This window comes from Bombina bombina, chromosome 1, assembly GCF_027579735.1.
Source record: "Bombina bombina isolate aBomBom1 chromosome 1, aBomBom1.pri, whole genome shotgun sequence".
NCBI classification, from domain to species: Eukaryota; Metazoa; Chordata; class Amphibia; order Anura; family Bombinatoridae; genus Bombina; species Bombina bombina.
In genome coordinates this window covers 154,268,446-154,295,076 of record NC_069499.1, presented here as the reverse complement: position 1 = coordinate 154,295,076, position 26,631 = coordinate 154,268,446, and the positions used below count along the sequence as shown (strand labels likewise).

The window sequence follows — 26,631 nt, the reverse complement described above, 5'->3', positions numbered from 1 at the left end:
TGGCTTTTTCGGTTTTCAGGGGTTTTTTGCCTGTTACTTTTGGTAAAATTATTGTGTAGCATATTTCAAATTTGATGCTAGCCTAGAGCTGCTGTTTAAATTCATTTCTTGACTTACTGTTTCTCATATAATCATTTTCTAGAACTATACTTTATTTGGATAATTGGTATAAAAAAATACTGTTAAATCTGATTCTGTTACCCAGACTAAATACAGAATAATACAGTATATTGATATTTAATATTGTTTTAAGTATGGATGCACCGAAATTTGGTCGCAGAAACATTTTGGCTGAAAATGACATTATCGTTTTTTGCCTGTTTTTTTTTTTTCTTGGTAAAATTATTGTGTAGCATGTTATTGTTTAAAGATATTTTTGTCCAATTTTAGTGTGTTACTTTCAATAAAAGTGTGGTTATTTTATTTTATTGGCTTGCAGGTTTTCAATTCAGATTATTTCATAAAATAGTCTAATTATGCAAAAAAAACAAAAAAATTTTTTTTTTAAATTATTGGAAAAAAAATAATTTTCGGGTAAGGGCATCCTGGATTTTCGGATTCGGTTTCGGTACAGAATTTCCATTTCGGTGCATCACTAGTTTGGACCCATTCTCTCCTAATGCTAAGATCCAGGCTGTCAATAGCGTTAAGATGAAAAATATAAAGCATAGGCCACACTTCTGATATTCTTATTTTTCCAACTTTTGATTTTTTTGAAACTCAACAGACCCTTCTACTTTTACTCTAGTTCAGCTGATATAGTTCTTTCCTCACCCCAGTACACTTCTTTTCTATGTACAGTTCTAGGCTTCTGTACACCAGCTTTACACTGCTCCAATCTTCTAAAGTGTATCATTAAAGCTCTAGAATACAGTGTCTCTTTTAGCAATGACAAGGAAAGAAGCAGGACTTTTAAAGGGATATGAAACTCATTTTTTTTCTTTTATGATTCAGATAGAGCATGCAGTTTAAATAACTTTTTAATTTACTTATATTATAAATTTCTTTCTAATGACACGGTGAGTCCACGGATCATCTAATTACTTTTGGGAATATCACTCCTGCCCAGCAGGAGGCGGCAAAGAGCACCACAGCAAAGCTGTTAAATATCACCTCCCTTCCCTCCAACCCCAGTCATTCTCTTTGCCTACGTTAAGAGCAAGGAGGTGGTTTAGGTGTTTGGAAGAAGATTCTTCAAGCAAGATTTTGTTATTTTTTCAGCAGTTCAAGTTTGTTCTGCTTTGTCCTGGGGTGTTACAGTAGCCCATGTCAGTCTCTTCAGTAGAGCAGTGGTGGCTTTTAAGCAATATGAACTTGTGGGGTACAATCCTCACTGTGCCTCCCATGTATTTAATGCTGCCCTAACATTAAAAGCCTGAGTAAGATAACCCAGTCTTTGTTTTTCTTCCACAGGTCCATGTGAGGGAGCATGCCTCTCAAACCTAGTGAGCTGCCTTGCTGCCTGGCAGATTTCTGAAGGTAAGTGCTGACTTTATTTTTCTGGGAACATATGCAGGAAAATATGGTACTTTAATATCAGTTGATGGGACAAGAGACATTCTCCTATTGTTTAGGGGATAATGTTAATATCGGCAGTAATGGCAGGCACTGGGGACGAGGAGACTTAGGCTCAATATGTGGTGTTTTTTACTTACTCCCGGCGGCTTTACTTTAGAATAACATTTAACCGACCAGGAGGGCGGGATTAGCCGAGGTGGCAAGTTTCTGTTGCGTGCCTTTTCCTCCTTCACTTCCAGTGTTCCGGAAGGGAGATAGCTTTGTTGCAGTTTGTTAGCAGTGTGACGGTTGCTGGACTGCATTTTACAGCATATAGAAGTTAAGTCCGGATTTATCTAGCAGAATATTCACTCCGGTGTTAGTTAGGCAGGTAAGCACCTCAGCTAAGCTGAGGTGTAGATGTTGTCCGGAATGTTTTTGTGACAGTTTACTGATTTTCTTGCAGAAAAATAAAGCAGTTTGGTTTTAAAATTTAAAGAGACAGTAATGATTTTTTTTGTGTGGTAATTTCCAATTAAAATATAATTTTATTTAATTCTAATCTGTTCATTTGTGAATAAAGATGGACCAAGAGGCCCTGCAAAATGTTACATGTTATTTATGTTTTGATGTTAAAGTGGAACCACCAATGCCTTTCTGTTCCTCATGTATTGAGAGAACTTTAAATTACAGGGATAGATTTTTTTTCTGAGCCAACATTGTCTAAGGCGGATGCTGTTCATGAGTCTTCTGACAATGTTCAAGCTATGCCGCAGATTTCTCCTCAAGTGCCCCAAATTTTATTGTCCACACATGCAGTGCCCTGCGCTTCCTCTCATACTCCGCCTGTAGTTACATTGCAAGACATCGCTTCCCTCATGTCCTCTGCGGTATCTGATGCGTTGTCTGCTTTTCCCATGCTGCAGGGAAAGCGCAAGAAGAAATGTAAAGAATCAGTGAGTAAGGTTTCTGACACAGTTGTGGCTATTTCGAATGTTCCCTCCCAGAAATCTGAGGAGGAAGATACTTCGGTAGCATCTGAGGGCGAAATCTCAGACTCAGACAGTGTAATTCCTTCTTCTGATACTGAAGTTGTATCCTTCAGGATTAAGCTAGAACACCTCCGTTTGTTACTTAAGGAGGTTTTGGCTACCTTGGACGACTCCGACACTACTGTCGTAGTCAATCCTAAGAAGTCTAGCAAGCTTAACAAGTATTTTGATGTACCTTCCATGGTGGAGGTTTTCCCTGTACCAGATCGGGCTACAGAGATTATTAAGGAATGGGAGAGACCGGGTATTCCTTTTTCTCCATCCCCTATTTTTAAAAAGATGTTTCCTATTGCTGACTCTATCAAGGAGTCTTGACAGATGGTCCCCAAGGTGGAAGGAGCAATTTCCACTTTAGCTAAAAGGACCGCTATTCCCATAGAGGATAGTTGTTCCTTTAAGGATCCTATAGATAAGAAGTTGGAGGGTTTGCTCAAAAAGATGTATGTTCACACTGGTTTACAATGGCAACCTGCAGTGTGTATTGCTACCATCACTAGTGCAGCAGCATACTGGTTTGATGCGTTGTCTGATTCTATTCAGACAGACACTCCCCTTGATGAGATCCAAGATAGGATCAAGGCCCTTAAATTGGCCAATCCTTTTATTACGGATGCTTCCCTACAGGTTATTAAGCTGGGAGCAAAAATATCTGGGTTTGCCGTACTGGCCCGCAGAGCCTTATGGTTGAAGTCCTGGTCTGCGGATGTGTCATCTAAGTCTAAGCTTTTGGTGATTCCCTACAAGGGTAAGACTTTGTTTGGGCCGTGTTTGGCTGAAATTATTTCCGACATTACGGGAGGAAAGGGTCATTTCCTCCCTCAGGATAAGAGGAATAAGCAGAAGGGACGTCAGAGTAATTTTCGTTCCTTTCGAAACTTCAAGGGTAAGCCTTCCTCTCCCTCTACAAAGCCATAACAGTCCAAGCCTTCCTGGAGGTCCAACCAGTCATGGAACAAGGGAAAGCAATCTAAGAAACCCGCTAATGACTCAAAGTCAGCATGAAGGGTCTTCCCCCGATCCGGAACCGGATCTTGTAGGGGCAGACTTTCCTTCTTCGCACACGCTTGGGTTCGGGATGTTCAGGATCCCTGGGCGGTGGAGATCGTGTCCCAGGGATACAAACTATAGTTCAAGACCTTTCCTCCAAGGGGCAGGTTTCTGCTCTCAAGATTATGTGTAGACCAGATAAAAAGAGAGGTGTTCTTACACTGTGTTCAAGACCTTTCCGACCTGGGATTGATAGTTCCTGTTCCAATGCAGGAACAGAGTCTGGGATTTTACTCCAATCTGTTTGTGGTTCCCAAAAAAGAGGGACCATTCAGACCAATTCTAGGTTTCAAAAGTCTAAACAAGTTCCTCAGAGTACCGTCCTTCAAGATGGAAACTATTTGTTCTATTCTTCCATTGGTTCAAGAGGGTCAATTTATGACCACCGTATATCTAAAGGACACGTACCTGTATGTTCCCATCCACAGGGATCATCACATGTTTCTGAGGTTCACATTTCTAGACAAACACTTCCAGTTTGTGGCTCTTCCATTCGGTCTTGCCACAGCTCCCAGAATTTTTTCAAAAGTTCTGGGATCCCTATTGGCGGTGCTCTGGTTGTGGGGCATTGCCGTGGCGCCTTATCTGGACGACATTTTGGTTCAGGCGCCATCCTTTCAACAAGCGAACTCCCACACAGAGATGTTGTTATGCTTCCTGCGCTCTCACGGATGGAAGGTGAATGTGGGAAAGAGTTCTTTAATTCCAGCTACAAGGGTAGTGTTCTTGGGAACCATAATAGATTCCCTATCGATGAAAATATTTCTGACAGAGGTCAGAAAATCAAAGATCTTCGATTCTTGTGTGGCGCTTCAGTCCTCTCCTCGGCCATCAGTGGCTCAATGTATGGAGGTGATCGGTCTGATAGTAGCTGCCATGGACATCATTCCGTTTGCCCGTTTCCACCTCAGACCTCTGCAGTTATGCATGCTCAGGCAGTGGAACGGGGATTATGCGGATCTGTCTCAGCGATTACATCTAGATCAGGCTTCAAGAGATTCTCTTCTTTGGTGGTTGTCTCAGGATCATCTCTCCCAGGGAACCTGCTTTCGCAGACCCACCTGGGTGATTGTGACACCGGACACCAGCCTGCTGGGATGGGGAGCAGTCTTGGACTCTCTAAAGGCTCAGGGACCTGGACTCGGGAGAAGTATGTTCTCCCCATAAACATTCTGGAGCTTAGGGCAATCTTCAATGCTCTTCTGGCCTGGCCTCAGTTAGCTTCGGCCCGGTTTATCAGGTTCCAATCGGACAATATAACTTCAGTGGCTTACATCAACCATCAGGGAGGAACTTGGAGTTCCTTGGCCATGACAGAGGTAGCTAAGATTATTCTGTGGGCGGAGACCCACAACTGCTGTCTATCTGTGATCCACATTCCAGGAGTAGACAATTGGGAAGCAGATTTTCTGAGCAGACAAACCTTTCACCCGGGGGAGTGGGAACTCCACCTGGAAGTGTTTTCCAGCTTGATTCTGTCAAGGTATATGTGAAGATTAATATATATATTATTACATATTTGACTATCAGCACCAAATGATTCATTCATTCATAAAACATTAAATGCTTTTACTGAACAAAATGCAATCCTCCCCATTCAGTATGCAAAGTTACAATGCGTCCAAGTGTGGACAATGAAACATTTGGTCTACTTAACTTAAACAACCATTTCAAAGAAAAGACAGGTTGTCTCAAAGATAATCATCTGTATATTCTATGTATTCCACATCTGAAAACAAAGGACTGTTTCCAAAAGATGTCCCACTGAGGTGTGAATTTAAAATCCCTATCAGATGATCGCTGACCCCTATTTCTACTCTGAAACCATCTATATTTTGTGTCGCATAAATCTTGGATACAACAGTTCTATTCCACTGTAAATCTCAAACCCCTACCAAATGGTTTTGGCTGGGTGAAGACACATTTATCTTAATTAAAAGATAGCATAGCTTTTGAAGCTCACAGCCTTGCAGGGGGCAGCAAACATAATGTATGGTGCCTAGATTAGGATACATGCCCATATATGGCTTTCCTGACCAAGGTGAGGAGCCGATCTGTCTATCAGAGTGTTTGAAGATGCAGGCATTTTCAGAGAATTGTGGCTTTTTGACAACCACTTGTAAAATGACCCCATGCTGTGTAAGTGAAGCAATGAAAGTTTGACCAGCAAAGACATAATGTCTGAGAAATGGCTGGATTTCTTCTTTGGAACTTAATGAAATGCAAATACTAATTATAACTGCTGTGTATTGAAACAACATCTGTGTTGACCAACAAAACAGCAAAAGCACATGTTACAATGTAACTTTGAAATTTACTGAAAATACAACTGATAACATATTAAATGTATACCTCAGACTGTATTGAATGTATTTATGGGAGATAGATTAAAATTTTGTAATAGATTAAATGGCAATTGTGATAATCCCATTGTTGAAGTATATTACATGGTTTTTCTATCTTTCAGTTGGGGCTAAAAGATACTAAATACAGGATTGCCTGCATGGGATGATCTGAGTCATGTCATATGATTATACATTAAATGTTTCTGAAAGTTTAAACACATCTCTTAAAATATAACAGATGTATAAATGCTATAATTTTGGAATAATTAACAGTATAATTACTTTAATATAATATAATGTTGAAAACATAATGTATTTGGTATCGGGATAATCAGGAAAATGATTTGATACTATCCCATCTATAATTAAGGTTGTATGTGATTGATGTATTATGATCTGATGAATAATCACTTTATAAGAATAATTAAATTGTTAAAAATGTTGGATGGTGAGATGTTTGTTGGTTGTCTGCTGCCCCCTAGGGGATTGGAATGGTATGACAGCCAAATAAATTTCCTATTAGGACACACATACAGAGCCAATGAGGGAGCGTTCCCCAAAGTATCCAATAAGAAGGGACAAGATACCGTGGGCGTAACAGAACAAGATTTCCAATGATTATATAACAGGAAAGAAAATGTAAGATAAAGGACAGTTTTTTGTGTGACTTGCTTAGACTGGTGATTGATAACTGGCGGCCATACTTGGGAACACAGTCATTTAAGCAAGGAGCTAAAACTAATCTTGATCTATGCAAAAGAACTTTCCTTCAAATGAGGAGATCTAAAGATATTTGGAAAAGACTGAACTAAAAATTGACTCAAATTGGTGATGTATAATTGTTCTACTTTTTAATATTTTAAACAAAGGTTATTGGTAAGATCATAGTCAAATTGTAGTTAATAGATTTAAAGGAACACTCAGTATTTTAAAGCTAGTATTTCATAGCCTGTGTATTGTTAAACAAATCCTAAATGCTAAGTTGTTTATCTGGCAAATATATATATATGTGTCTTGGAATTTGTATTAATTGTAAATAACTAAGGATTTATTTCAATTTAGATAAATTAGCAAAGGACAATTGGTTTTTGCATAGATAATAGATACTATATTGAGGTTTTAAATTAGAATTGCGTTAGAATAAATTGTGGTTAAATAGCTGAGTGTATTGCTTGAATGTCAGCAGCTAAATACCTTGGAATCTCGTGTTAACTGAATTAAATTCTATTGTGGATTGCTTTGTAAAGAGTATAGCATATTTTAATAATTCATATACGTGTATAGTATTGATTCATATTCTTGTTCCTACAAATATATTTCAATGTGTTTATAGATATTAACTAATAATAAAAGAATTCAGGAATTTATATTAATTTTATGGTTTCAAGTATATGCATATTTTATTGGGTATATATAGTTAAAAGAATAATTATTAAATATACAGTGGGACCTCGGTTTAAGAACGACCCGGTATACGAAATTTCGGTTTACGAATTCAAAATCTTGAAAAAAATTGTCTCGGTTTACGAATTTTTTTCGCAATACGAAACAAATGTACCGGTTTGCCCTCGGTTTACGAATTTTTTTCGCAATACGAAACAAGTGTCCCGGTTTGCCCCTGCATACTGAAGTGTGGGTAGCAGTTGGAGAGGTTTTGGAGCCATTTGCAGCAAGTTGTTGAGCCTTTTGGAGCCATTTGCAGCAAGTTGTTGAGCCCTTTGGAGCCATTTGCAGCAAGTTGTGGAGCCTTTTGGAGCCATTGGAGCTATTTGCAGCAGATTTTGGAGCCATTGGAGCCTTTTGCAGCAGGTTTTGTAGACTTTATTTGACTTTTTCTCTCACCTCCGGAACGCATTAATTGGTTTTCAATGCATTCCTATGGGAAACCGTGTTTCGGTTTACGAATTTTTCGCAATACGAAACGTCCCGGAGAACGAATTAAATTCGTAAACCGAGGTCCCACTGTATTGTGTTATAACCCGGCCATATACTGACAATTCTCAAATGGGGACAGCCGGAACTGGATCTCATGGCATCGCGTCAGAATGCCAAGCTCCCAATGTACGGGTCAAGGTCGAGGGATCCTCAGGCTGTGCTGATAGATGCTCTGGCGGTCCCTTGGAATTTCAGTCCCGCATACCTTTTTCCTCCATTCGCTCTCCTTCCTCGGGTCATTGCTCGAATCAAACAGGATAGGGCGTTGGTGATCCTCATTGCATCGGCGTGGCCTTGCAGGATCAGGTATGCAGACCTAGTGGAGATGTCATCTCTCCCTCCTTGGAGACTTCCACTGAGGAAGGACCTTCTACTTCAAGGGCCCTTCCTTCACCCAAATCTAGTTTCTCTGAAGCTGACTGCTTGGAGATTGAACGCTTAATTTTATCTAAGCGTGGTTTTTCTAAGTCGGTCATTGAGACCATGATTCAGGCTTGTAAGTCTGTTACCAGGAAGATTTACTACAAGACATGGCGTAAATATCTGCATTGGTGTGAATCCAGAGGCTACTCTTGGAGTAGAGTTCGGATTCCTAGAATTTTGTCTTTTCTCCAAGAGGGTTTGGAGACGGGTTTATCGGCAAATTCTTTGAAAGGTCAAATATCTGTCTTGTCTATTTTGTTACATAAACGTCTGGCGGATGTACCAGACGTGCAATCGCTCTGTCGGGCCTTGGTCAGAATCAGGCCTGTGTTTAAACCTGTTACTCCTCCATGGAGTCTTAACCTTGTTCTTAATGTTCTTCAGCAGGCTCCGTTTGAGCCTGTGCATTCCTTAGATATTAAATTGTTATCTTGGAAGGTTTTGTTTCTTGTGGCTATTTCTTCTGCTCGTAGAGTTTCTGAGCTCTTGGCATTGCAGTATGAGTCTCCTTACCTTATTTTTCATTCAGATAAGGTTGTTTTGCGTACTAAGTTAGGGTTTCTCCCTAAGGTGGTTTCGGATAGGAACATTAATCAGGAGATTGTTGTTCCTTCTTTATGTCCTAACCCATCTTCTCATAAGGAGCGTTTGCTGCACAACCTAGACATGGTGCGTGCGTTAAAGTTCTAATTACAGGTGACTAAGGATTTTCGTTAGTCTTCTGCTCTGTGTGTGGTTTTCTCTGGGAAACGTAAGGGGCAGAAAGCTATGGCTACTTCTCTTTCTTTGTAGTTGAAGAGTATCATTCGCTTGGCCTATGAAACTGCTGGACAGCAGCCTCCTGAGAGGGTCACGGCTCATTCTATGAGGGCTGTTTCCTCTTCCTGGGCATTCAAAAATGAAGCTTCTGTGGAACAGATTTGCAAGGCTGCAACTTGGTCCTCTCTTCATACTTTTTCAAAATTCTATAAATTTGATACTTTTGCCCGGCTGAGGCTTCTTTTGGGAGAAAGGTTCTTCAAGCAGTGGTGCCTTCTGTTTAGGTTCCCTGTCTTGTCCCTCTCTTATCATCTGTGTCCTCTAGCTTGGGTATTGATTGTCAATAGTAATTAGATGATCCGTGGACTCACCGTGTCATTAGAAAGAAAACAAAATTTATGCTTACCTGATAATTTTTTTTTTTTCTTGACACGGTGAGTCCACGGCCCGCCCTGTTTTTCTAAGACAGGTTTTATTGTCATGTTATAAACCTCAGGCACTTCTGCAACTTGTTGCTTCCTTTCTCTCCTTTTACTTTGGTCGAATGACTGGGGTTGGAGGGAAGGGAGGTGATATTTAACAACTTTGCTGTGGTGCTGTTTGCCGCCTCCTGATGGGCAGGAGTGATATTCCCAATAGTAATTAGATGATCCGTGGTCTCACCGTGTCAAGAAAGAAATACATTTACTAGGTAAGCATAAATTTAGTTTTTTTCTTCATTCTCTTGGAATCTTTTGTTGAAAAGCAGTGGCATATGCTTAGGAGCTGCCGGCCCATTTCTGGAGAACTATATGGTAGCAGTTTTGCAAGAATATTATCCATTTGCAAGAGCACTAGATGGCAGCACTATTTTCTGCCATGTAGTGCGCCAGATGCCTACCTAGATATCTCTTAGATATCATGGGAACTATGCAAATTTGATCATAGAATTGAATTGTATTTATTTATTTTTTTAAACGGTATGCTCTGTTGAAACACAAAATATTTTGTTTTTGTTTCATATTCCTTTAATCAAGTTTTTTTTAGCTTATCTTAGTAGCTACTTTTTAACTTACTATCTGCTAAGTTATGGTGCCATAAAATAATGACCTATTTTTCATGACTGCTCATACATTATATACACAGTTTACTGTGTGCTTACTTCTGATCTCGCGGTGTTGGGGGATTTTTTATCCTAGTTTACCGGGGCAGTGTCTTGGTCTCTTCCCCGTCAGCAGGGTGAGAGTGGTTTCTGGAGTTTGTGGCTCAGAATCTTTCTTCCAATTATCTTGAGAGTTTCTCTTTCCAGTCGAGCATTTTGCTCTGAGGTCTGGTTTGCTGGCTTCATACCAGTAGGGACCTCTTGGTGAGTGAATTATTTATGACTTAGTGTGTCCCTCCTGTGTAGACGGGAGGGTCTCGAATTGGTGATGGCCAGAGGCCACCATGGCTCTTGGTGGCAATTCATTCTCTGAGCGTGCTCTATCGGGAAGGAAACTCCGTAAAAAATTGTCTGCTTGTTATGTCTATCCAGTGGTTGTCAACTGTGGATCTGAGGAAAGCAGATCGAGTTCTCATCTGAGGTCCACTGGACTTCGTGGCCTCAAGGATTAGTTTCCGGTTTAGTAAGCTGTAGGCTTGGAGTTTTGAATCCCGCTGTGGCAGTTTTCTTAAATTGTGTAACCTTCTTATTTTCGGCCATGTCTCTCTTTTTCGAGGATGGCTCGATTCTCTCTGGAGTGGGCGTCTGTGAGACTTCACATGAGGATCTGCAGCGGCCCTGTTTGTTTGTCTGTGAGACTGGTGCTCTTTTTATGGCCCGTGAATGCATTATCACGGTTTAGAGGCTTTGCTATATGAGAGTTCCTTTGCGCCTTCTGGTGTGATACACACACACCACATATAAACACACCACATCTAAACACACACACCATATACACCATATACACACACACTATATACACCATATACACACACACCACATATACACACACACACACCCCACATATATACACACACACCACATATACACACATACACCACGTATACACACACCACATATGCACACACACACACCACATATATACACACACCACATATACACACACGCCACATATACACACATACCACATATACACATACACCACATACACACACACACACACCACATATACACAAGTACACACCACATATATACACACACACACCATACATACACACACCATATACACACACACACCAACCATACACACACACACCATATACACACTCACACACACACATCATACACACACACACACACCATATACACAATATACACACACACTATATACACCATATACACACACACCACATATACACACACACACACACCACATATACACACACACCACATATAAACACACCACATCTAAACACACACACCATATACACCATATACACACACACTATATACACCATATACACACACCCCACATATACACACACACACACACCACATATATACACACACACCACATATACACACATACACCACGTATACACACACCACATATGCACACACACACACAACACATATATACACACACCACATATACACACACACCACATATACACATACACCACATACACACACACACACACCATATACACAAGTACACACCATATATATACACACACACACACCACATATACATACACACACAGAACATACACACAAAAAAATCTGTCTAAGTATTTTGGTTGGCTCCTACACTCCTAGAATAAATTTGTTAATCCCTGATTTACCTTTTCTGCAATGTGCTGTTCCCTGTACCGCACTGGAGATCAGGAAGTGAGAGGAAATTGAAAAGAGAGGAACATAGCAAATATTTCCATTGTGATAGAACGGAACAGTGACACCTGCAAATTAAAAGTGCAGGCAAAAAATTTTTTTGCAGAGATCCTTCAGTTTCTGCGATAAGAACACAGATTGCACAGTGTTCTGCCTTGGGGACTAGAACTAAAATTTAACCAAAATTATACAATACAAACATGGACATTATTGGTTAAGTAGAGTTTGGATGATATAGTCCACATATTTTTGAAAGTGCAAAAGTTGTTAGTGGGGCACTATTTTTGCCAGATATTGGGAAAAACTTCTATCAGATTTGAAATTAGCAGCATCATGTGTTCACAAAATGTACTACGAATATGATGTGGCATACAAGCTTTGGAGTCTATTCTGTAGTAGGACATTTTTAACTAAACAAAACATATTTCTCTTCTTTAAAAACAAAATTATGCAATACAAACATGAACATTATGTTAAAGTAGAGCTTGGATGACATAGTCCACATCTCTTTGAAGATGCAAGGGTTGTTAGTGGGGCACTATTTTTGCTAAAAAATGGGAAATAATAAATTATTTTAATCCTAGTTTGTGAAGTCCAAGCGGTTTCATTTTACTCTCTCTGGTGGTTACTTCCAATGTTTAGGTCGGGGTATAATGCTCTTTTTAATTTATCTACCTTTATGTATTAATGTTATCATAAAGGGGAGGTTGTGTATAGGTAAGAGGAGGTATCTCAAAGACATCTGGCATTATTTTTTCCTTCCCTAAGAAGGCTTAATACCCCACTATGGGCAAGAATACAAGTGGAACGCAAAATATCGCTTTTCGGAAATCGATATTTGCGCTCCACTTAGTAATACCAGCTCACGCAAATGTGCGCTGGTATCACAAGTTAGCCGCAATGAGAACGCAACCTCGGATTCCCATTGCACGGAAGCTTTGATCTCACGAGAGCGCGCTTACATAGGCTCCAATGGGAGCCTCGTTCTCATGCTGTGAGACACGGCTGAGAACCTAGTGCAGCGAAGGGGGTAAGTCGCACAATGAAGGGCAGCTAATTTTAAATATATATGCATATATACAAATTGTGTATATACACACATTAACACATAAATGTATATGTATATAAGCATATACATATATATGTACAGGGAGCACACAGTTCCCTATAGATCACAATGTAAAGGCACTTTGCAGTGCTTTTTTTTTTTTTCTAACACCCCACACCCGCAACTTTTAACCCCTAAAAACTGCTTTTGTTCATTTATTTTAAAAAAAAATCATAAATTTGTGACCAATTGGGGCACTTTTGGAAAATTAACCAGAGATCTGATCTCTGGTTAAAGGGACAGTCAACACCAGAATTTCTGTTGTTTAAAAAGAAAGATAATCCTTTTATTACCCATTCCCCAGTTTTGCATAACCAACACTGTTATAGAAATACACTTTTTATCTCTGTGATTACCATGTATCTAAGCCTCTGCAAACTGCCCCCTTATTTCAGTTCTTTTGACAGACTTGCATGTTAGCCAATCAGTGCTTACTCCAGGGTAACTTCACGTGCATGAGCTCAATGTTATCTATATAAAACACATGAACTAATGCCCTCTAGTGGTGAAAATGCATTCATATTAGAGGCAGTCTTCAAAATCTAGGAAATTAGCATATGAACCTCCTAGAATGAGCTTTCAACTAAGAATACCAAAAGAACAAAGCAAAATTGGTGATAAAAGTAAATTGGAAAGTTGCTTAAAATTACATTCCCTATTTAAATCATGAAAGGTTTTTTTGGACTTGACTATCCCTTTAAAGGGACACTGAACCCAAATGTTTTCTTTCGTGATTCAGATAGAGCATGCAATATTAAGCAACTTTCTAATTTACTCCTATTATCAATTTTTCTTCGTTCTCTTGCTATCTTTATTTGAAAAAGAAGGCATCTAAGCTAAGGAGTCAGCCAATTTTTTGTTCAGTACCCTGGACAGCACTTGTTTATTGGTGGGTGAATTTATCCACCAATCAGCCAGAACAACTCAGGTTGTTCACCAAAAATGGGCCGGCATCTAAACTCACATATTTGCTTTTCAAATAAATGTACCAAGAGAATGAAGAAAATTTCATAATAGGAGTAAATTAGAAAGTTGCTTAAAATTGCATGCTCTATCTGAATCACGAAAGAAAAAATTTGGGTTCAGTGTCCCTAATTTTCTGAGCGCTAACTGCTACTGTGAGCTTGTGGTAGCAATAACCAGCCACGTGTAATGGCTCGTTATTTATCACACATTCGTAAGCGGGCGAATTTGCCTATTTACGGGCGTGCAATAAATTTGCGCTCTACTTGTAATCTAGCCCTATATCTTAATATGTCACTGCTTTGTATGTGAAGTAATTGATTTATTGGTATATATAAATCTAATTTGTTTTCCAAAATACATTTGTCCACATAACTGAGCTGGCTCAGTTGTATAATCAGTAAACTGCAGTGCCTGTTCAGAATTTTGACTACATTGTCCTTTTTAACTAGTTTGAAGAGCAGTTTTAATCCTGTGTGAGTTGATGCTTTGCAAATATATCTTGTGTATTATGTAGACTCTTAGCTACGTAATCAATGCCCTGTGATGATTATGTTCCAATTAACATAACTTTTTATCAAACACTAACTGATGTTCTATAAAAGCCTGAATAATTCATACTCTGTGTCCCTATATGTATGATTACCCTGAAATGTTATGAATAGGATGACATGAAAGACTCTGAGAGAATATAACAAAACATTTTAAACGTACTAAATGTATTGCAGGATTAACGTTTATGTAGAATTGATTATATCCATTAAGTACTTTAATACTTAAAAGAACTACTACTTGAGCAAAGCCGACAGTAAAGAACAATGAGCATAAAAACTGCAATAGCAAGTACCAGGCAAATATACTTTTTTTCAGCTTTACAGAAAACTTAGCTTTTTTTTGTTTGTTTGTCCTGATATTTATTTTAATTATTTTCTATGCTTTTATGGCTTTTTTGATAACACATATTAAAGTCCAGGAATAAAATTTGTGTTTAGAACTTAATTTTGTGATTTAGCAATTGATCATTTTTAATTTTGCGTATTTCATTGTAAAATACTCGAGGACCGATTTTCCTTTTTATTTAGTCTCATTATTTTGTCTACCTTATATGCCACTTCTCAGCAGGAAGCAGCAATGACAGTGAAGATGAAATTGTTTTCCGCAGGAAAAGAAAATCAACAAAGAGCAATGTACTGATATCTCCGAAGGTCAGTGGTAAAAAAATAAATCACTAAAACAGATTGTATGCATAATAAACAAGTTATTTTCATTTGTGTGCTACTATTTGCTTACTGTTAATTTACTTTCAATTTATTTTTAAAGGCCGCAAGCAGTGACTGTGATTTTGATTCACCAATTCCTGCTGCTAAGAAACGAAAACATGCGCTTAACACCGTGAGTATGATTCTTTGATTTATAGTTGTACAGAATTTATCGTAAGCTCTTTTATATTCCATTTTGCCCCCACCCCCTTGTAGTTTTGAAATGCTTTTTTTTTTTTTTTAGTATTTCTAATTACCGAGTGTTTCCAGTATTCCACATTCAAAGTATAGTTATTAAATTATCTGTTATAATGTTAGATAGGGTTGCTGCATCAGCCATGTTTTCCTCCCTACACTCCCTGAAGCATGTGTGACTCATAACTGTCTAGGAAAACATGGCACCCGAATAGTTAGATGTGTATACTAAAAGTTAATTTGATAAGTTTTTTCCCAGTCACTTTGTTTCCCTCTCTTCATTTATCATTACATTCTGTACTGGGCCAACCTTTTATGCTTCAGCAACTATATTAATGCTTTAAACTGCTGTTAGTGGTAAACATTTGTAGTAATCACAGAAGGCAACATTTCCTGTAACATTTGGAAAGGCTGTGTTAGGACTTATTAAAGGGACATTCAACATAAAATGTTTAATCATTTGCAGTAAAACGACTTTTCTACATACTTTTTATTATTTATTTTGTCCCTATTCCTTCTTAATACAGGGAGAGTCAACAGCTGCATTCCTTACTTGGGGGAAATACTGAACCTGGCTTACCAGGAGGAGGCAAAGACACCCCAGCCAAAGGCTTAAATACCTCCCCCACTTCCCTCATCCTCCAGTCATTCTTTGCCTTTCGTCACAGGAGGTTGGCAGAGAAGTGTCAGAAGATTTCGGAGTAGTTCCTTAGGAAGGGTATCTACCCTTTGATATGGGACTGGAGTTTTAAGTAGTCTTGTCAGCCTCTCAGAGCATTTATGCAAGTTAGAGTCTGTAGATGCAGAGAAAGTCTTTATGCGAATCCATCCAGACTCATATTATCAGCTCCTAAGCAATCAGCGTTGACGAGTTTCGCTACCTGCTTTTCATCTCTCAATTCCATGTCAGAAGCAATGCTACAGTCTGTCATACTTGAAGGACCGTGTTTCTGTTCCACGGCATAGATTCCAGTAAGATTGTTTCATTTTTACACATATGTTAACGCTAGAAGACAGGGTCAAAGGTTACTCCTTTATTTTTATGGAATCAAGGGTTAATATCTCCTGAGGGGGATTGTTGAACAGTGGGGTGTTAATCATATATGTTTATGTGATTTATGTTGCTTTTATGTGTGAGATGTTTTGGGCTCATAGGCTGATATGGAACGTACAGGTTGCTCTTTTACTTTGAGAGCTGCGCAGTATTATTAAGCTTGGCACACTTTTCCTTTAGCAGGGGCGGTCCTGCATTGCTCACCGTGTGACCGGGAGTGGTCACGATTTCCATTTCCTATTCCTGACCGAGTGACTACGGAGAGGAGCGAGTTTCTCTATACTGTCTCGGTCATAGGAGGTGGTGAGTGCCCCAGCCATTGGGGGTATAGATGCCAGTTGTTTTTCTATTGAATTAAATAAGGTTACCTAGTTATGGAGGGTTCTGATTTTTTAGAGGGTGATCCCTCTAAGACAGAATTCAATACCTGTGTATTTTGTGAGGAGGCCCGGGTAGTCCAGCCCTCTCAATTATGTTCCATATGCCGCAAGAAGGTGTTTTTTTATCAACCAATGTTGAGATGTTCGATGCCGCTGAGACTTCTGTCTCTGAGGACTCTTCGTCCCGTGAGGTGTCCCCCCTACAATTTGCTGATCCTACACATGCAGCTTGCCCTTGCACCACTAATCCTCCACCTGGAGGGGGCCTTTTTCCACCTGACTTTACTGCGCAGTTCCGCATGGCGATGTCTGCGGCCATGGCCGCTTTGCCTCGTACTGCTACACGTAAACGAAAGGTTAATCCATGCAGGGAGTATCATGTAAATTGACGGTTGTATCCGATCCGTCATCTGAGGATCCAGTTCTCTCTGAGGCTTCAGAGTACGGACCTTCTGGATCTGAGCCTGCTGCTTCTATTCCTCCGGCAGAGGAAGATTTTGCTTTTAGATTTAGAGTAGCACGCCTGGGCTTGCTTCTAAGAGAAGTTTTGGCGATATTAGAGATTCCTAGTACTGATCTGCCAGTCGAATCTCAGACCCGTGAATCAGATAGCGAATTTGATTAAGATGGGTGGGGAAGGATGGAGATCCTCTTCCTTTTCATCTATTTCATTTTAAATATTCCCGGTTCCGGGCTCTATAGGGGGGTTGTTTCTTTGCCTATCGTTTTACTATTTCATTTAAGGATAGTTTATTTTTAGAGCTCTTGGTTACAAGTGGAAACAATTTTTATGAAGATGTTTCATCACAAGTGATATTTATGTAATGACGACTTATGTTGTCGCAGTTTCTGGAGACTTCCTATCGAAGCATCTCTGTCTCGTTTCTAGGTGATGGTTCCCTCAATGTTTTTCTAGAAAGAATTAAGGCCTTGGAGCTTATAATTCTTTTATCTGTGACTTTCCCAGATTACTAGCCCCAAAGCTAGTGCTTCAGGTTTTTTTCTGTTCAGACATTGAATCGCTCTGACAGAAGTGACTTCTGCATCTAATCTTTCCTTCTGCTGAGGGAAAGATTTAATTTGGTTCAGCTATTTCATGGTTTTACCGTTGGATGAGAGATCAAATCTGAGAGACTAATTTCTTTCTCTTATTGTTTTAGTGCGGTTAAAGCCCAGCGTCAGAGACCTCCGCTAAGCCTGAGCAATCCAAGTGTTTTTGGAAGCCGACTCAGTCATGGAATAAGTCCAAGCAGAGCAGAGGCCCGCAAAACCTAGGTTGGCAGGAGGGGCCAGTTCCAGGTCCTATCTTGGATCGCGTTGGGGACAGACTTGCGCTCTTTCTGACACTTGATTCAGAGACGTACAGGATACATGGGTCCTAGAGGTCATAGCTAGGTTTCAAATCTCAGCCTCCCAGGGCAGTTTCATCCTCTTGTTTTTTTTTGTTTTTTTAAACTGACTTTATTTGAATTTTTGAAGTTACATTGTGGGAGAAGCAGCTCCCCAGTAGTTGCATAGTTTAGTCAGTAGGTTTTACATGATAACAATAAAAACATCATGGGGAGAGGAACAGAAAAACCTTCATTTATAATTAGGTATATGACAATATACATTGGTTGTATAAGAGTCTTATCATCAATAAGAATAAACACAAGTAACTTCTCATTTGTGTCCAAGGTAAGGAGGAGAAGAAGAAAGAGAGAATAGATAAAGTTAAGAAAATGCTGTTTTGCATTTTTTTTTCATAAATTGTATTTATAGCTATTGTTTTGAGACCGTATAAGTGTGGTTTTCTTGACACTCATTATCTTCACAGATATAGTTTTGTTTTGAGCTATAATGTTTCAGGTTTACTCCATACGCATTATTTCCACCCGGTGAAATATTGTTTCCGCCTCTTGACTCTGTCTTTCAGACAGAGAGAGGGAAGCCATTTCAGGTAGGTGCGTGTTTTGTTCTCCTTTGGAGTCATTGTCCCGGTGCCTATCGCAGAGGGAGGTTTGAGATATTATTCAAACAGTTTTTTTTTTTTCGTGGTCCCATAGAGGGAGGAAACTCCTGTCCTATTTGGGTCCTAAAGTACTTAAGCATACTTATCATGTCTCCTCCTTCCAGAGGGAGACTATAAGGTCCACTCTACCCTTGGGACGGGAAGAGCAGTGCATGACCTCTATTGAGGAAGGATATCATACCTTTTCATTCCTCCTCAGGGAACATTTCCGGTTCCTAGGGTTGACGTTTCTGGACTAGCACTTCCAGTACATTTCTCCTCTGTTTTGGTCTCGCTACTGCTTCTAGAGCTTTTAGGACTCTAGGGATTCTTTTGGCAGTTGAAGAATCCAGATATAGCGGTAGCTTACCTTGTCCAGACGATTCTGGTTCAATTGCCATTGTCTTGTCTGATAGATGGAAGAATATCTAGACCAGAGTTCTCTGGTGTAATGCACCTGGGTGGATTCCTGGATGCTATTTTAGTCTTCATAGATATGAAGACATTTCTATCAGACTTGTGAAGTTATGAATTAGCTTCATTAGGTCCTGCCCTCCAGACCTCCTTAAGGCCATCGCTAGCTCTGTGTTGGTGGTGATGATTTGTCATGGGGTCCTTCATGGACTTCATTCCTTTTGCCAGGCAGCCGAGGCTTGGTGTATGCTGAAGCAGTTGAGCGGCGCTGTTCTGAATCTGTCTTAACAGATTTACCTGGACTACTGGTTGAGAGAATCGCTCTCTAGTGTCGTTGTCCAGATCTCCTGGTCCTGAGGGACATCTTTATTAAGTCATCCGGGGCGATTTTGACTTTGGTCACAAGTCTGTCAGGATTGTGAGGGCGTGCCAAGAGGGCATGGGACCCGTGGAATCAGGAGTTTTCCTTCCCCATTAACTTTATGGATCTGCAGGCAATCTTTTTGCTCTGAGGGTTTAGCCTACTGGCTTAGTCCCAGTTTATAGATTCTAGTCAGTTTTACTCTCGGTGGCTTAGATCTACATCTGAGGGGAACGAGAGACTCCCTAGCGATGAGGGTAGTATCTCGGGTTCGGTAGTGGGCGGAGGCCCACTACAGCTCGCTGTCAGCGATCCACTCTCTGGGAGTGGTCAACCGGGATGGATGTTCTCTAAAGACATTTCCTTTATATGGGGATAAGGTCTCCATCCGAGAGTTTTTCGGATACTTGGAACTGGTAGGGGACGCCGGATGAAAATCTCAGGATGCCCCGTCTCATTACCTAGTTACGCACAGATGGGTCGTGGTTCAGGGATCCTCAGCGGGGCTAATGGATGCATTAGCGGTGCCTTGGAGGTTCAATACAATACAACAAAATTTGTGGTTCACGGTTTAGTGGGGATGTCATCTTCCTTTCCAAGAAGGTTACCTAGTCGCAGGGATCTGCTGGAACAAGGCCCCATTGCTTTATCAAATCTTAATTCTCTGAGGCAGACTGCATGGAGAATGACGCTTAGTCTTAGCCAAGAGAGGGTGTTCTGAGAGGTTCTGGTCCTCTCCTTCAAGCGTGTAAGCCGGTTCCTCTTCATCTATCTTAAGCTGGGGAGGACCTCCTTCTGTGAAGGGAGTGGTTCGTCCTGGCACACATTATTCAAGTCTGCCAGGATTCTTTCCTTCCTCCAGGATCGTCGGGAGAAGGGCCTCTTAGCTAGTTCCTTGTTGGGACAGTTTTGGCCCTGTCTGTTTTGCTGCACAAGAGGCTTGCTGAGCTTCTGGATGTACAGTTTTTTGTTAGGGCTCTGACTACGATCAGGCCGATGTGTCGATCTGATGTGCCTCCTTGGAACTTAGATCTTGTTCTTAAGGTTTTGCATTGGGCTACATTTGAACCTATGCATGAAGTTGACATTGAGTTGATATTTTGGAAGATTCCTTTCCATCTAAGTATTGCTTCTGCATGCAGAAGTCTCTGATATTGCGGCCTTGCAATGCGAACCTCCTTATCTGGTGTTCCACGCTAATAAGGCTGTTTTACGAACCTAGTTAGGATTCCCTCCTAAGGTTGTGTCAAATCGCAACTTCAATCAAGAAATTGTGGTTCCTTTCTTATGTCCTATTCCTTCTTCCTCAAAGGAAAGTTTACTACTTAATATGGATTCATACCTTGAAGTTCTATCTTCAGGCTACATAGGAATAGACAGATTTTTTTTTTTCTCTTTTGGTTATCTGTCTGGAAAGCATAAGGGTCAGAAGGCGTTTTCGACTTCCTTATCTTTTAGTTGAGGAGTATCATCCGCTTGGCATATGAGACAGCAGGACACAAGCCTACTCAGAGGATTATGGCTTATTTTACAAGAGCAGTGTCATACTCTTGGATCTTCAGTCCATGAAGGTTGAGACTCCGTTAGATGACATGTTGGATAGAATTAAGCTAATTCTTTTATTACTGATGCCGCTTTTCAAATTGCTAAATTAGCGGCGAAAAATGCAGGATTTGCTATTCTAGCGCGTAGAGCGTTGTGGCTCAAATCTTGGTCTGCTGATGTGTCATCAAAAACTAAGCTTTTAGCTATTCCCTTTAAAGGTAAGACCCTTTTCGGGCCAGAATTGAAGGAAATCATTTTTGACATTACAGGAGGTAAAGGCCATGCCCTACCTCAGGATAAGTCTGTTAAGATGAGGGGTAAACAGAATAATTTTCGTTCCTTTCGGAATTTTAAGGGAGGAACTTCTGCTTCCTCTTCCTCCACAAAGCAGGAAGGGAATTTTACCCAAACTAAGTCAGTCTGGAGACCCAACCAGAATTGGAATAAAGGTAAACAATCCAAGAAGCCCGCTGCTGCAACAAAGACAGCATGAAGGGGTGGCCCCCGATCCGGGACCAGATCTAGTAGGGGGCAGACTCTCTTTCTTTGCCCAGGCTTGGGCAAGAGATGTTCAGGACCCCTGGGCACTAGAAATAGTGACCCACGGTTATCAATTGGATTTCAAGGATTTTCTCCCAAGAGGGAGGTTTCATCTTTCAAGATTATCTGCAGACCAGATAAAAAGAGAGGCGTTCTTACGCTGTGTAAAAGACCTTGTTACCATGGGAGTCATTTGTCCAGTTCCAAAATCGGAACAAGGACAGGGGTTTTACTCAAATCTATTTGTGGTTCCCAAAAAAGAGGGCACTTTCAGACCCATCTTAGACCTTAAGTGTCTAAACAAGTTTCTCAGAGTCCCATCGTTCAAGATGGAGACTATACGAACAATTTTACCAATGATCCAGGAGGGTCAATATATGACTACCGTGGACTTGAAGGATGCTTACCTTCATATTCCTATCCACAAGGATCATCATCAGTTTCTAAGGTTTGCCTTCCTGGACAAACATTATCAGTTTGTGGCTCTTCCCTTCGGGTTGGCCACAGCACCCAGGATCTTCACAAAGGTTCTAGGGTCTCTTTTGGCGGTTCTCAGACCGCGAGGCATAGCGGTGGCGCCTTATCTGGACGATATTCTGATTCAGGCGTCAACATATCAACTGACAAAATCTCACGCGGACAGTGTTGTCTTTCCTGAGAACTCACGGTTGGAAGGTGAACATAGAGAAGAGTTCACTTGTTCCACAGACAAGGGTTCCTTTCTTGGGAACTCTGATAGACTCGGTAGCCATGAAACTATTTCTGACAGAGGTCAGAAAATCAAAGATTCTAAATACTTGCCGAGCACTTCAGTCCATTCCTCGGCCATCAGTGGCTCAGTGTATGGAGGTAATTGGATTAATGGTAGCGACAATGGACATCATTCCGTTTGCTCGCTTTCATCTCAGACCGCTGCAGCTGTGCATGCTCGGACAGTGGAATGGGGATTATGCGGATTTATCTCCTCAGATAAATCTGGAACAAGAGACCAGAGACTCTCTTCTTTGGTGGTTGTCGTTGGATCATCTGTCCCAAGGGACTCGTTTCCGCAGACCCTCGTGGGTGATAGTGACAACGGATGCCAGCCTTCTGGGCAGGGGTGCAGTCTGGAACTCCCTGAAGGCTCAGGGTGTTTGGACTCAGCTGGAGTCTCTACTTCCAAACAATATTCTTGAACTAAGAGCAATATTCAATGCGCTTCAAACGGGTGGCTTCGGCCAAATTCATCAGATTCCAGTCGGACAACATCACGACTGTGGCTTATATCAAATCTATCATAAGATATGGCATAAATATCTTTATTGGTGTGAATCCAAGGGTTACTCATGGAGTAAAGTTAGGATTCCTAGGATTCTGTCTTTTCTCTAAGAAGGATTGGAGAAAGGGTTATCAGCAAGTTCCTTAAAGGGACAAATTTCTGCTTTGTCAATTCTGTTTCACAAACGTTTGGCAGATGTGCCAGATGTTCAGTCTTTTTGTCAGGCTCTATCTAGAATTAAGCCTGTATTTAGACTAGGGATGCACCGAAATGAAAATTCTGGACCGAAACCGATACCGAAAATGAAATTTCGGTGCATCCCTAATTTAGACCCATTACTCCTCCCTGGAGTTTGAATTTAGTTCTTCGAGTTCTTCAAGGGGTTCCGTTTGAACCCATGCATTCCATGGATATCAAATTGTTATCTTGGAAAGTTCTGTTTTTAGTTGCTATATCTTCTGCTCGAAGAGTTTCTGAGCTTTCAGCGCTACAGTGTGATTCTCCTTATCTAATTTTTCATTCTAATAAGGTGGTGTTACGTACCAAGCTGGATTCCTTCCTAAGGTTGTTTCTAAGGTTGTTTCAAATAAGAATATTAATCAGAAAATTGTTGTTCCTTCCTTATGTCCTAACCCTTCTTCTAAGAAGGAGCGTATGTTGCATAATTTGTCCGTGCCTTAAAGTTTTACTTACAGGCAACCAAGGATTTCCGTCAATCATCTTCATTACTCATTGTTTATTCTGGAAAGCGTAGGGGTCAGAAAGCTACGGCTACCTCTCTTTCTTTTTGGCTGAGGAGTATCATCCACCTGGCATATGAGACTGCTGGACAGCAGCCTCCTGAAAGAATTACGGCTCATTCTACTAGGGCTGTGGCTTCCACATGGGAAAAAAAAACGATGCATCTGTTGAACAGATTTGTAAGGCTGCGACTTGGTCGTCCCTTCACACTTTTTCCAAATTTTCCAAATTTGATACTTTTGCTTCTTCTGAGGCTTTTTCTCCAACATAGGTGTGTCCGGTCCACGGCGTCATCCTTACTTGTGGGATATTCTCTTCCCCAACAGGAAATGGCAAAGAGCCCAGCAAAGCTGGTCACATTATCCCTCCTAGGCTCCTACCCCAGTCATTCTCTTTGCCGTTGCACAGGCAACATCTCCACGGAGATGGCTAAGAGTTTTTTTGGTGTTTAAATGTAGTTTTTATTCTTCAATCAAGAGTTTGTTATTTTAAAATAGTGCTGGTATGTACTATTTACTCTGAAACAGAAAAAGATGAAGAGTTCTGTTTGTGAGAGGAAGATGATTTTAGCAACCGTTACTAAAATCGATGGCTGTTTCCACACAGGACTGTTGAGATGAATTAACTTCAGTTGGGGGAAACAGTGGGCAGACTTTTGCTGCTTGAGGTATGACACATTTCTAACAAGACTTGGTAATGCTGGAAGCTGTCATTTTCCCTATGGGAACCGGTAAGCCATTTTCTTAGTTTAGTATAAGAATAAAGGGCTTCACAAGGGCTTTAAAGACTGGTAGACATTTTTCTGGGCTAAAACGATTACTTTATAAGTATATTTAGTGGATTATAACTATAAATAGTTCTTTTAATCTTGGGGATGTATTAAAAAAACGGCAGGCACTGTATTGGACACCTTTTTCACTGGGGGCCTTTTCTAGTCATAGGCAGAGCCTCATTTTCGCGCCACTAATGCGCAGTTGTTTTTGGAAAGCAAGCCATGCAGATGCATGTGTGAGGAGCTAAGAACCACTGAAAAAGCTTATTGAAGGCGTCATTTGGTATCGTATTCCCCTCTGGGCTTGGTTGGGTCTCAGCAAAGCAGATACCAGGGACTGTATAGGGGTTAAATGTAAAAACGGCTCCGGTTCCGTTATTTTAAGAGTTAAAGCTTTCAAATTTGGTGTGCAATACTTTTAAGGCTTTAAGACACTGTGGTGAAATTTTGGTGAATTTTGAACAATTCCTTCATACTTTTTCACATATTCAGTAATAAAGTGTGTTCAGTTTAAAATGTAAAGTGACAGTAACGGTTTTATTTTAAAACGTTTTTTGTGCTTTGTTATCAAGTTTATGCCTGTTAACATGTCTGAACCATCAGATAGACGATGTTCTGTATGTTTGGAAGCCAAGGTTCCTCCCCATTTAAATATATGTGATGAATGTGACATAGTGTCCAAACAAAGTAGGGACAATGATGCCACTGATAATGATGTTGCCCAAAATGATTCCTCAAGCGAGGGGAGTAAGCATGGTACTGCATCATCCCCTTCTGTGTCTACACCAGTCTTGCCCACACAAGAGGCCCCTAGTACATCTAGTGCGCCAATCCTTCTTACTATGCAACAATTAACGGCTGTAATGGATAATTCTATTAAAAACATTTTGTCCAAAATGCCCACTTATCAGAGAAAGCGCGATTGCTCTGTTTTAGATACTGAAGAGCATGAGGACGCTGATGATAATGGTTCTGACATACCCTCACACCAATCTGAAGGGGCCAGGAGGGAGGTTTTGTCTGAGGGAGAAATTTCAGATTCAGGAAAAATTTCTCAACAAGCTGAACCTGATGTTATTACTTTTAAATTTAAATTAGAACATCTCCGCGCTCTGCTTAAGGAGGTGTTATCTACTCTGGATGATTGTGACAATTTGGTCATTCCAGAGAAGTTATGTAAGATGGACAAGTTCCTAGAGGTCCCGGTGCCCCCCGATGCTTTTCCTATACCCAAGCGGGTGGCGGACATTGTAAATAAGGAATGGGAAAGGCCCGGCATACCTTTTGTTCCTCCCCCTATATTTAAAAAATTATTTCCTATGGTCGACCCCAGAAAGGACTTATGGCAGACAGTCCCCAAGGTCGAGGGGGCGGTTTCTACTCTAAACAAACGCACTACTATCCCTATAGAAGATAGTTGTGCTTTCAAAGATCCTATGGATAAAAAATTAGAGGGTTTGCTTAAAAAGATGTTTGTTCAGCAAGGTTACCTTCTACAACCAATTTCATGCATTGTTCCTGTCACTACAGCAGCGTGTTTCTGGTTCGAAGAACTAGAAAAGTCGCTCAATAAAGACTCTTCGTATGAGGAGGTTATGGACAGAGTTCAAGCACTTAAATTGGCTAACTCTTTTATCTTAGACGCCACTTTGCAATTAGCTAGATTAGCGGCGAAAAATTCAGGTTTTGCTATTGTGGCGCGCAGAGCGCTTTGGCTAAAGTCTTGGTCAGCGGATGTGTCCTCCAAGAACAAATTGCTTAACATCCCTTTCAAAGGTAAAACGCTGTTTGGCCCTGACTTGAAAGAGATTATTTCAGACATCACTGGGGGAAAGGGCCACGCCCTTCCTCAGGATAGGTCTTTTAAGGCTAAAAATAAGCCAAATTTCGTCCCTTTCGCAGAAACGGACCAGCCTCAAATTCTACACCCTCTAAGCAAGAGGGTAATAGTTCTCAAACCAAACCAGCCTGGAGACCGATGCAAGGCTGGAACAAGGGTAAGCAGGCCAAGAAACCTGCCACTGCTACTAAAACAGCATGAAGTGTTGGCCCCCGATCCGGGACCGGATCTGGTGGGGGGCAGACTCTCTCTCTTTGCTCAGGCTTGGGCAAGAGATGTTCAGGATCCTTGGGCGCTAGAAATAGTTTCTCAAGGTTATCTCCTGGAATTCAAGGAACTAC

The 26,631-nt window shown here is 40.7% G+C and overlaps 1 protein-coding gene across 1 annotated transcript in view; it reads left to right on the top strand.

The window, feature by feature from the left end:
• Positions 1–26,631, top strand: part of FANCM (FA complementation group M) — an 811,954-nt gene that overhangs the window by 704,648 nt on the left and 80,675 nt on the right. The window contains exons 15-16 of the mRNA XM_053697678.1: positions 15,061–15,146; positions 15,262–15,333. Of these exons, the coding sequence (XP_053553653.1) occupies positions 15,061–15,146; positions 15,262–15,333 (158 nt within the window). The remainder of the gene's footprint in view (positions 1–15,060; positions 15,147–15,261; positions 15,334–26,631) is intronic.